Source organism: Solanum lycopersicum, chromosome 11 (genome assembly GCF_036512215.1).
Source record: "Solanum lycopersicum chromosome 11, SLM_r2.1".
NCBI classification, from domain to species: Eukaryota; Viridiplantae; Streptophyta; class Magnoliopsida; order Solanales; family Solanaceae; genus Solanum; species Solanum lycopersicum.
In genome coordinates, this window is record NC_090810.1 from 55,583,130 (window position 1) to 55,595,644 (window position 12,515).

The following is a 12,515-nucleotide window of genomic DNA, read 5'->3' on the forward strand; positions in this document are numbered from 1 at the left end:
TTACTTGTATACCCAACATCTCTCCTGTGTTTTACCAATAAGAAGTTCCACTTAGCTCGATTGGACACTGTGACAACTCCTGAAGGGTGGGGAGGGCTTAGGCTTAAAGACATGAAGGTTTTTAACAAGGCACTTTTGGGTAAATGGTTGTGGAGATTCTTAAGAAGTCTATGAATTCTTAAAGAGAGTATCTTTGCAATCTTTCTAACTCTCCTATAACAACAGTAGGTGTTGGTGTTGAACAAGGACATGCTATATTTAGGAATCTTGATAAAGTGCTCCTAGTAAGTACTTTTTTGACTCCTTTGGACTAATATTTCTTCTGCCAACCTCTTCTCTACCCTCTGAATGGCCGTATTCTAAACAATTTGAGTTGTGTTCAATGCACCGAAAGGTAAACCCAGGTAGGTAGTGGGAGGGACCCTACCATACAATGCACAACTTGGGCAAGCACACCAATGTTGTCAAATTCACCAACAGGAATAATCTCGCATTTCCTAAGATAAATTTTACCAAATTAACACTTGTCCAAAATAGTCCAACTAGGGCCCATCTGCATCACAGAATACCAAAGTATCATTTGCAATAAAAGATAGGTAGTTGACAAAGAACCACCCCCACCAACCCCAATCTTGAATTCCTTGATGTTTCTGCCTAAAATAGCTCTCCGCCCTATAATTGAAAAAAAGGAGCACGGCGAAAAGCCAACCTTCTTTTTTTTGATTCGTTTGACGAGGGAACACCGTCGTGCTCAAGCTTCCATCACCAAAATAGAAGGGATAGTTGTCAATATTACCATTCCACCATCTAGTTTATCAAGTATGGTCGAAGTATACACTACATACACACTCAATTGTATATGGTATGTATATGTTGTGTATTATGTATATTATATGTAGTATAAAGTATACACTACCTATACACTATGTACATATTTTGTAAACTAGATGACCCAATAGTATGGTGCTGTAATTTTCTCAAAATAAAAGGCATAGGTGATAAAGCATCACCTAGCCGCAATGCCCTTGAACTATTGAAGAAACCACATGGGATTCCTTCCACCAAAACGAGTATCTCACTCCCTCCCTCCATTTCTCCCCAAGGTTCATCTTCTACGCATTGAAATCAAGGATTTACATTCATTCCTTCTCAAGATCTAACTTGCACTAAATACCTAGCACACCGTGTTGCTCCCTTGAATCTACCACTTCATTAGCCACTAAGGTCGCATCTAGAGTTTGTCTTCATTCAACAAAGCATCTTGTGAAGAAGACATGGTTTCATTCAAAACTCTCTACGTTTGTTAAAGCACCTTAAAAATGATCTTGTAAATGCTTCCTACTAGACTAATAGGTCTATAGTCCCTGACTATAGACCTATTAACCTTAAAAAAAAAAAAGATTTAGGTCTACAGTCCCTGATACTAGAGGCCCCTTCCTTTTCATGATTAATGACAATGAAAGAAGCATTTAAGCTCCTTCAGATTTACCCCTCTTGGATCTTATCAACAGTACTCAAAATACATTTGCTTGTGCTTCGTCAATGCTAAAAGAAAGCCGAAGTGAAGTCGTTTGGACCTGGTGCCTTGTCACCTGCACAACACTCTACTCACACACCTCCTCCCCAAAGCCCTCTCCAACCGCCCTCTATTTTTCCCTCCAATTGAACTCCACCTCTACCCCCACCCCCCACCCTGGCCTCCACTCCACTTCCTTCTTGACCAACATTATAGAACTAAACGTTGCACCCTGTACTTCCTCCTCTCCCACGTGTAACTCACCCCAACCTCCACCGACTCTTATCAAATCCGTTCTCCTATTTGCCATTGCTACCTTCTGAAAAACTGTGTTGGAATCACTCTCCTCCAACCACAACGCCTTCAATTTTTGTCTCGGACTAGTCTCTTGAGTCTTGAGCTAAAGCCAAAGAAGCTACATCCCCTTTTAAAACTGCTTTCTCTCATCTAATTCCCTTCCCACCTCATCCACCAGCTCCCTCATTTTCACCTCTACATCCCACAAATACTTCCTTATTCCACACCCTTATATCATTTTTTTTTAGCAAGGTAAAGTTATATTCCTCAGTAATGTGGGTATGCTGTCAACCATCAAAAAAATTACAGTGCAAGTAATCATAATTACAGATAGTCTAAGAAGTCTTCTGAATGTTCTACCTCATTTATACCCTCTTCTTTACACCAAAGATATAAAGTATTAATGCAGTTTTCTTTTACTTTTTGCATTGGATTAGTAATATTCTCAAAACATCTATTGTTTCTTTCCTTCCAGACTGAAAGCCTATTTAGTGGACATTTGGCCATGAAAATCAAATACTTTTCACTTTATTTGGAATTTATGAAGTTAGAGTCGGAATTGTGTTTGGCCATGCTTTTTGTGAAGAATATTTATAATTTGAATGTACTTTTTCTAAATATGATCTTTACCCCCGATTTCTAAAAACTAGTAATATTACACAACTTCACTAATTTACCTAAAGCATACCATCAAATCTGCTCTAAAAGAGTAATATCTTAAAATAGATAGTTACATAATGTCATAGGCTAGATCCCATATACGAACTACTACATACCATTACAAATATTTTTTCACTTTATTTGAAATTGTTGGAGTTGTGTTTGGTTATATATTTTGCAAATAATATATGGTCTTTTGAACGTACTTTATCTAAAAAAATATGAAATATAATATATATGGGGTAATTTTTATAAAAACAAAAAATTTAGAGTAAATTTGAAAAAGAAAAGTACAGTGGAAGGGTGTTCTCCAAATTTTATATATAACAACATACTTGTATTGTCCCCTATGTTGCGCGGACTCTTCATTTCTCCTGCGTGTCGGATTCGGTCAATCCGGTCCGGATACTTAGACCAGAGCCGAGAAAAAAATGGGAAGAAGAGATAAATTTCATGGCCGGCGAAAGTTGACGACTTTTCTCCGACGACGTTGTCACAAGGTCTGGTTGCTCCATGGAAAAGAATAGTGAAAAGGGAAAGCTTACAAGAGTAGAGAGAGAGCAGGCAAAGTTTTTTCTTGTACATGGACAGAGAGGAGGTGAAGGTTTCATGGAAAGAACAAAGAATTTAAAGTGTTTATCTTGAAAAAGAAAGAGAGTTTTTTTTCTTGAAAAGAAACAGAGCATGCTAAGGGTTTCTTGGGAGAAGAAAGGACAACATACATCATGAATTGTACTACCAATTAATGTTGGGTTATATATATATATATATATATATATATATATATATATATATGATCTTTTTTTATAATCAATAAAAGGAATTAGAATTTTTTAAAAATTAATTAGTAACAAGTAATAATTAATGTATGCTTTTAAATTTGTACATGTGCTTTTAAGTATAGGTTTTACAAGATATTTATTATTATTATTATTATTATTGTTATAACTATATTTTATAATATTGAATAATTTTAGCCGAATCCCCGCACCCGTATCCATATTCGGATTCGCGCCTCCTAATCTTAAAATTTAAATTTTGCTGAACCCGACTCTCGGATTCGCATCCGACTCGGATACCCGAACCCGAGTCCGAGCCAACTTGGATTGTCCCACAAATGAGTTTTGGGGTGGATAGAGTGTGCACATACCTTACTTCTACCTTATCAGGTAGAGAAATTGTTTCTGAAAGACCCTCGTCTCAAAGAAAGCAAATACACAACCTTTATGAAGACATAAGCAATAAGGCATTAACAATTCGAGAATGTTGGAGATGGAAGAATAGGTCTTTTATGGGAGCTTTAGCTTGGCCGACTTTGGATTTAGGAGGAAGATGTCAAGAGAAGAGGCATCAAGCAAACCTGGGTTTTCGCTATCACGGGAACGCATTCTAAAAAGAGAGTTTTTTTAAATCTAGTTTGGTTGGATCCTTCATCAAATGGGTGGGCTCGCATGAGGCTGTTAGAAACTGGAATGGTCTAAACATCACGCAGCTTAGCAGCATACAATTTTTGTTTCTTTGTAAATGAGGAACAAGCTCAAATTCTTAATGCCTTAATCTTAAGCTAGTTGGGGACTTGGGGTCAGCTTTGTAGATCCTTACTGTCCATTTAGCTCCATCTGAATCCCTTCCATTTTTCCAGCCTTTCTGCTGACCTTACACATAGAGGGAGCTAAGTTTACCGGGCTGCCCTTTATTTCTATTCCGTTTTTCATTCAAGTCTAACCTTGAGAAGCAAAGTCATATACATACAACTATTTCCTATGGCTCTTATCCATACAAAAAGGTAATAGTTAGTTATTTGACTATTGCTTCTTCTTAATCATGCATGAATGAAAATGTTATACCTATATAACAACCTAAATCAAAGGATATTGTTACTCCTCTGGTCTGTTCCATACAAAACTGATTCCTGCTAATCTCATATATGAAGCTTGAGCAACTAGAATGTCCTGCCAAACTTATTAGATTTTTATAGACATTTATTTAGCGTGTGCATTAATTTTGCTACACAGGATTTCAGTGGTGATGATACGGATGTTGAGTCTCGTAGGGATAGTCGTGTACAAGGAGTGACTTTAAAACCAACTGTAAACACTCAGCCCCATGCAGTTTCTAATGTTCCTTTCAGCGAACAGCTGGAAAGATGTGGAAATGAAGTTGATGATCCTTGTGAATTAGCTGGTAGTGAGTCTCAGCGATCTATGGGTGGAATACTTCCATCTATGGATCCAGCTCATGGTATCTCCAGACGTGATTCAAGCGCAGACAAGTCTAGCAGCAAGCTAACTCCTTCTAACCTGAATGTCAAAAAGTCAACTTTTTGGGGGAGAAGCAATGTGAGTTTTGGCTTTTATGGATTGATTTCACTTGGTGGGACTATTTATTTTTTGGGGGTTATACTCCATTTCAGTTGTAGTTAGTGTCACAGTTTCTTTTGTTTATGGGTGATGCATAAATATTTTCTTTCTATCACATGGTTAGTCTAATTTATGTGGTTATTACTCCCTCCGTTCAATTCTACTTGTCACTTATTCCTAATATAGATTTTCATTTTTACTTTTCACTTTTGGCATATCAAGAGAAAACAATATTTTCCCCCCATGTTTAACCCTCATCATTAAATACTATTTTTCAAATTATTTTTCTAGACATCATTTTATAGGGGATAGTTTGGTAAAATACCTATATCAATAATTATTTTCTAAATGGATGTGGCAAGTCAAAGTGTGATAAGTAAAAGTGAACGGAGGGAGTATTATGTAAAATCTGTGGGGTTTCTCTGGTGTCTAGAACACTCAAAGTTTGATTTGTAGTTTGAGTATTATTTCTTACCTTTTGGATAAATTATTTAACTTCTATACATGTGGGGAAAAAAAGAAAAATATCTTTTTTTCTTTAAATAGATGATCAAACTTTGGAGAATTTATTGATTGATAAACTAACGTGCTTGTTTTCTTAAAAAATTGAAAGAAAGAAAAGAAGTATTGTGTCTGTCACCCATATGTGTCATAACAGCTGGAATTGGGAATCTGATATTTTGATTGTTTTCTTTTGCACAGGCTAGAAAGACGCCATCAGTGGAATCAATTGACTCCTCTGGAGAGGAAGAGTATGTTTCTCTCCCCCTACCCCTTCCGTTGGTGTCTTCATTTGGGAGATCAAGGATAGATAAATGGCCTCTTTAATGTTAATATGAATATTTACTTCCTTTAACTTAAACAATGGAAGCTCTATTATCAACTGAAATCTCTATGGTATCCATGTGGATATTTACTCCGTTTTTTATTACACATACTTTCGAGTCTGAGACTTGTTCTATGACAAGGAGGGGGAATGGGCGAGGGTCGATGCAAAAGTGTTGCTATTCTTGGTGAAATGCTTATGTGCAAATGTAAGTTGTTTGCAGTGAGGTTTCAGTGCCATATGATAGTGATGTCCTTTTATCTTTCCCTGCATCTATTCATTTGTTCAATTTGCATTTTGTAAATTCATCCTTCGTTGAGAGATGCAACACTGAAAGATAAAATACTTCCGGACCATATAGCATTAATGAGCTAGTTTAAATCTTGTTTCGCCCCTTTTAATTATTCAGCATTTATTCTAATGCGAGCCTTGATAACTTGTCGACAGAATTGCTATACAGAGACTTGAGATTACCAAAAATGACTTGCGCCATAGGATTGCAAAGGAGGTGATCTATATTAGTAGATTTTGCACCTCATAATTCATCTTTTTTGTTTCCTTTCTGATACCCTTAATGTTGCCACTTTTACTAGGCAAGAGGAAATGCAATTCTGCAGGCGAGCTTGGAGAGACGGAAGCAAGCCTTGCATGAGCGTCGTTTGGCTCTTGAACAAGATGTATGTTTTATTTCCTGTGCAATAAACTCCTAGAAAGCCCACAAATAATTGTTTGGTTTCAAGCTGATTTTCTCTTTTTCTTGAGGGTCTGAGTAATATGCAGTGGCTGGCTGCACAAATCTATGCACATTTACTTACATAGCTGAGATAAACTACTACAAAACCATTTTTTGGCGACCTTGTTTTTTTTCTAATTTATAACCATCTTTTGGGTTGATTGTTTACTCATTAATGACCTTTCCAATTCAATATCAGACCTTCCCACTTGTTGCAAGTTTTCTTATATTTTGGTCACTATATAAAATATAGCAAGGTCTCTCTTTGATAAATTTAGAATTGTCTTTCTATGTGTTCAGTGATTTTAAGATGTGGTGTGCACTTTTAGTTGATGAAATGTTTTGCTCCACAAGATGCCATATATTTTCTATGGTCTAAGAAGTAATATGTGGTTTTGAAGGTTGCAAGACTTCAAGAACAGCTACAAGCTGAGAGGGATCTAAGAGCTGCACTGGAAGTTGGTTTGAGTATGTCTTCTGGACAACTTTCGGGCACTCGCGATATGGATTCCAAGGTTTGTATTGATGATTCAATAGGTTTATATTCTTCCACTTTCGGTTAATTTAATATGCTTCTGAAAGGTATTACTTTCTTAAAGACTAGGGCCGAGCTCGAAGAGATAGCCCTGGCAGAAGCAGATGTGGCTAGATTAAAGCAGAAAGTTGCTGAGTTGCATCATCAACTTAATCAGCAACGTCAGCATCACTATGGCTCGCTATCTGATGCTTGTGAGCGGTTTCAAAATGGGCCAAACCATAATTCTCAATTGTGAGTTTTGGATTTGTACTTCTTCAGGTGCAATTGTTTTAATGTCAAGCACTTCTTAGTTGCATGCAGTCGTTTACAGATGTAGTTGCTTTTTATGAGGAGTGCTTGATACGATTTCCATTTCCATTTGATTGAACATGTAAATGATGTTCTTTGCTATCTAGATAGATAAAACAAAATTAGTGCAAAATGATTGTCCGTATATTATTGTTCTAAACAGAAAATCACTAGTACCTTTTTTGTTGTGGTACAAAAGAAGAAAGGTGTAAACTAATGGAAGAAGGTGTTCTTCTATTCATGAATATACAAGGTATTCATACAATTACAAGGAATCCTATAAATAAAAGAAAATATTCTACAATCACTCTTATTATTCTGTAATATCCTACAATCTCTATGTGGTATTGTTACCATATTCTGTAACACTCCCCCTCAAGGTGAAACATAGATATTGATCATGCCTAGCTTATCACTAAGATTACTAACTCGAGTTCCATTCAATACCTTGGTGAACAAATCAGCTAATTGTTCTCTCGTCTTCACTTAGCAAGTGGAAATCAAATTATCCTGGAACTTCTCACGAATGACAGGCAACCTCAATGTGTTTATCTCATTCATGATACACCAGATTTGAGGCTATATAAAGAGCAGCCTGATTGTCACACCAGAGTGTGCTCCACTCCAATTTCAGATAACTAATGATGTATCCACATAATCTCACGCGTAAACTCTGACATAGCTCTATATTCAGATTATGCACTAGATCGAAATACAACACTGTGTTTCTTACTCTTCCATGATACTAGGTTCCCTCCAACAAAAATACAATAGCCTGTTGTAGATCTATTAATTTTGGATCCTGCCCAATCGGCATTAGCAAAAAACTCAACACGATTATGCCTGTGATTGTCATACAATATGCCACGTCTTAGGGCTAAGTAACAAAGAATTTGTTCTAAAGCTTCCAAATGTTTGACCATAGGCATTGACATAAATTGGCTAACAATACCTACTGTGATGGCAATTCCGGACGAGTCACAATGAGATAGTTCAGTTCCCCAACTAACCTTTATATCTCTCTAGATCATCATAAGGATTACCATCATCTTTGCACATTGGCGACCATTGGAGTACTGCAAGGTTTGGCAACCAACTTTCTCCAAGATAGAAAAATTCCCTTGCTTCTATTATATGCAACCTAGAATTTGTTACCTTCACCAAAAAAAAATTATATGCAACCTAGAATGCTGGAAAGACTTGAGAGAAGAGATCACCACATAATCACTTCCCGTGATGACAATGTCATCAATGTATACAATAAGTAGGATAGTGCTTGCTACTGATTGCCGGTGGAATACAAATGATCACATTTGCTCATTTTAGTCCAAACTCCTAAACTACCTCAAACCAAGCCTGGGGACTTTTCTTCAAGCCATACAAGGACTTCCTCAAGTGACACACTTTTCTCCCCCCTTAGCAACAAAATCGAGTGGTTGCTCCATATACACTTCCTCTTAAAGATAACCATGAAGAAATGCATTCTTGATATCTAACTAACGTAAAGGACAATTCTCAAAAGCAGCTAGGAAAATGAATAACCGGAAGGAAGTGAGTTTGGCCACCGTGAGAAGGTGTCTAAATAATCCACCCCTAAGTTTTGAGCATAGCATTTAGCCACAAGTCTGGCCACAGAACCATCCGGATATACTTTAACTACGAAAACCCACCACTTACATCCTATTGATTTCTTTCCCTTAGGTAAATCCACCAAATCCAAATGTAGTCAAAGGCAAGCTTTAAGCGCGCTTAAGCCCTGAAGTGAGGCTCGAAACGCGTTGAGCGCTTCGCCTCGCTTTATGTGCGCTTCAGTGTCATTTTCCTTTGCCAATGAGCCTCTTCTAAAGAAATGACACTAAACAATTGATGTTTCACTTTATCATAAAAAAAATTCAATTTCTTTGGTTATATATTTGTCATTCATGTTTTAATAATTAGTCTTGAACTAAACATATATGTTTGTATTTTTTTCTCCTTTTGCACCTTTTGTCAATAAAGCACGCACTTCATATGCGCTTTCCGCCTAAAGCCCCAATGGACATTAAAGTTTTTTGTGTTATTCACCTTTCATAACACTGCCAAATCCCACGTGTGATCTTCCTCTTAAGGCATGTATTTCCTCGAGCATCGCCCCAGACCATCTAGGATGATGCAAAGCCTCCTTGACTGTTTTAGGTACAGAGAAAGAGTCTAGAGAAACAATCAAAGATCTAGATACAGAGGATAAGTGGTCATAGGAAACAAAACTAGCAATGGAATATGTGGATTTACAAGTACGTGTACCTTTGCAAAGAGCAATAGGGAGGTCAACGTTTTTCGAAGGATCGGATGGTGGAGGATATGATGACGAAGAAAATGGCACAAGACATGTTTCATTGCTCTCTCCTCAAGTAAACTTGAACAAATGGAGGTCTTGCTAGCACAAACAAATTAGATCTGAAAAAAAAGATTTCTTGCTAAAAAAAAATAGTCGATTGGTGCTCAATAGAAGAATTGGGTAATAGAGGAACATCATTTAATTGTTCTTTCGAAGTGTGGAACTTGATAGACTAACCAATCATCTTCCTCCTCCTGGCTAGTAGAAACGGGAGGTGCATAAAGAAATGGGATAGTCTCGGAAAATACCACATTGGTTGACACCAAATATTTGCCAAGTTCTGTTGAGTAACACCGGAATCCCTTCCGAAGTCGAGAATTGGCAAGGAAAACACATTTCAATGCCTTGGGACTCAACTTGGTAACAAATGGTTGAACATCTTGAATATATCTCGAGTATAGCATGTACTTCCAAATACCTTAGGTTCTACCGGAAATAGAGACTTGTTTGGGAAAAGAACACTATAAGACATGTTACAAACAAGCACACTAGATGTCATCCCATTAATCAAAAAACAAGTTGTAGAGACCCCATCTGCCCAAAACTGTTTAAAAACCTTCATTTGGAACAAAAGTGCTCAAGCTGTCTCAAGTAATTGCATAATTTTCCTCTCAACAACTCTATTTAGAGAGGTGTATCAACACATGAAGGCTGATGGAGAATATTGTGTTTGTCTCATGAATGACTTGAAACAATTCTGACATGTATTCTTTGGCATTAACACTGCTTAGAATATGTACTGAAGCATTGAATTGAGTTTTGCCTTCAGCATGGAAGGCATGGAAGTGAGTTAACTCTTCAGAACGACTCTTCATAAAATAAATTCAAGTCATTCAAGAGAAATCATCCGCAAAAGTAAAAAATACGTATGCCCAGATTTGGAAACAAACAACAGGACATGGTCCCCAAATACTCAGAGCCAGAAGAAATGGCGGAACATGATACCCTCTTGTATATGGTGGACTATTTGGAGAGAAAGAAACAAGAGGTGTATGGAAATACCGCAGAATCAGTGCAAAGGATCAAATGGCGTTGTTTGGTGTAAAGAGGAGGGTATAGAGGATGCTGGAAAGATTTTAAATTTTTTCCCTTCTTTATAAGTTTAGTAGCAATTTCTTGAGTTGGTCTTTTTTGGGTCTCTTGATGAGTTGATGTAAATCCCTTTGATGGTTGCCAGCATACCCTCCCTCATTGCTGAGGAATACAACTTTACCTTTATAAAAGAAAAACATTAGAATCCAACCCGCGTATTAACCCTTGGATCTACCGAGATGCGATGGTGTTTTGCAAATTGACATGACTCATAATTTACGGAAGAAACATTTTGAAATTGGGGACAAAACTTCTTTGACATACGTAAAGAAGGATGTCCCAACTGACAATGTGTTTTGAATGGAAACACAATACTGGAGTAGGCACCAAATCGAGGATCCCATTCATCAGAATATAGAGATCATCAGATATATGTCCCTTACCAAATACCTTATTTGTCGTAAGATCACGAAACAAACAATGATCCAGAAAGAATGAGATATGACAATTGAGGTCTCTGGTAAAGATCAAATTAAAGGCCAACTTTGGTAGACTTGAGATAGATGACAAGGTAATAGTTGAAGTTGGTTTAACAGTTCCTGATCCAACAATGTTACAAGTTGAACCGTAGCTACCGTCACAGAAGAAAGTGTTTTATGTGATCTAAAGCTAGAGAACATATCAGAATTACATATCATGTGATTTGTGGCGCTTGAAGCAATCACCCATTTATTCAATGAGGAGAAGAGACATGTCTTTCTTGACTCTGCAAATGTAGTAACTGAAATGGGTTCCTTAAGTGATTTTTGAAGTGTTTTTTGAAATTGAGAGAATTTTGCATACTCATCAGCTGAAACAAGAATTGTCTTCTTAGTCATTTTTCTGTTAAATATATCTGGTGTAATTCTTGACAGAAAACAAAAGGAGTTCAACAAGTCTGACCCAGCAGTTCCTCTGAAATAAGTCTACCAGATCGAAGAAATACAGAATGTCTTCTAGAATCAGCAAACTAAAATTATGAGGCAGTAAACCATATAGTGTTCAACTATGTCAAAGAGCTGATATAAGCAATAAAAGCAACAAATGATCTATAACCAGAATGTTTAAATTTGACTGAACAGTGGCTGTTTAATCAGTTCATGAATCCAGATTTCTGAAACCCAAATTTCTGAGTCTCAGCAGCAACATTAGAGAATACCAGAAGTGAAGACAAAAAACCTTCAAATAGAGATTCAACACCAAAAAAAAAAACAGAAAGTGTCGTGATTGATGAGAACAGGCCAGAGAAGTAAGACAAAAATACATATGTTGGACCACACGCCAGCGAGTGGAAGATAGAAACGAGGTGCAGGTGGCACGTGAGGTTCACTTGCTGTGTCGTGAGGTGCCACCTAGACCAGAGATTTCCTTTCCAGACAGATATCTCCTTCTGTCTCTTCTTATGATGTTGGTGAGATAAATTTGTCGCTCCTAATGAGTGAACCAAACCATTGTTAGGCTGCGAGGAAAGAATCAAACTTCAAAAAAACTTGAGCCTTAGGCTCTGATACCATGTAAACTAATGGAAGAAGTTGTTCTTCTATTCGTGAATATACAAGGTATTTATACAATTACAAGGAATCCTATAAAAGGAAATCAATCAAAACAAATAGAAGAAAATATTCTACAATCACTCTTATTATTCTGTAATATCCTACAATCACTCCGTGATTTGTTACCATATTCTGTAACAAAAGGATATTTTGGTATTTATAGGAGAAGAAGGTCAATTTGACTTTATCTATGTTAAGTTGTGATTTTCTTGTGGGTCAATGGCAGTGTTGTGAAAGGCGCTCGCCATAGAGCCTTTGGCGAATGGCGAGGCGAGGCGAGGCTGTGTCGCCATTAT

General features: G+C 37.1%; 1 protein-coding gene across 10 annotated transcripts in view; it reads left to right on the plus strand.

Annotated features, from left to right (window-relative positions):
• LOC101260991 (rho GTPase-activating protein 7) overlaps positions 1 to 12,515 on the plus strand; it is a 43,362-nt gene that overhangs the window by 26,843 nt on the left and 4,004 nt on the right. For all 10 annotated transcript variants that reach the window (XR_011212274.1, XR_003244228.2, XR_011212275.1 and 7 more), the window contains 6 exons: positions 4,489 to 4,812; positions 5,536 to 5,585; positions 6,107 to 6,167; positions 6,253 to 6,336; positions 6,794 to 6,907; positions 6,992 to 7,161. Coding sequence is in view for 7 of the 10 variants with exons in the window: in XM_026028096.2 (XP_025883881.2) it covers positions 4,489 to 4,812; positions 5,536 to 5,585; positions 6,107 to 6,167; positions 6,253 to 6,336; positions 6,794 to 6,907; positions 6,992 to 7,161 (803 nt within the window). In the remaining 3 variants the exon portion in view is untranslated. The remainder of the gene's footprint in view (positions 1 to 4,488; positions 4,813 to 5,535; positions 5,586 to 6,106; positions 6,168 to 6,252; positions 6,337 to 6,793; positions 6,908 to 6,991; positions 7,162 to 12,515) is intronic.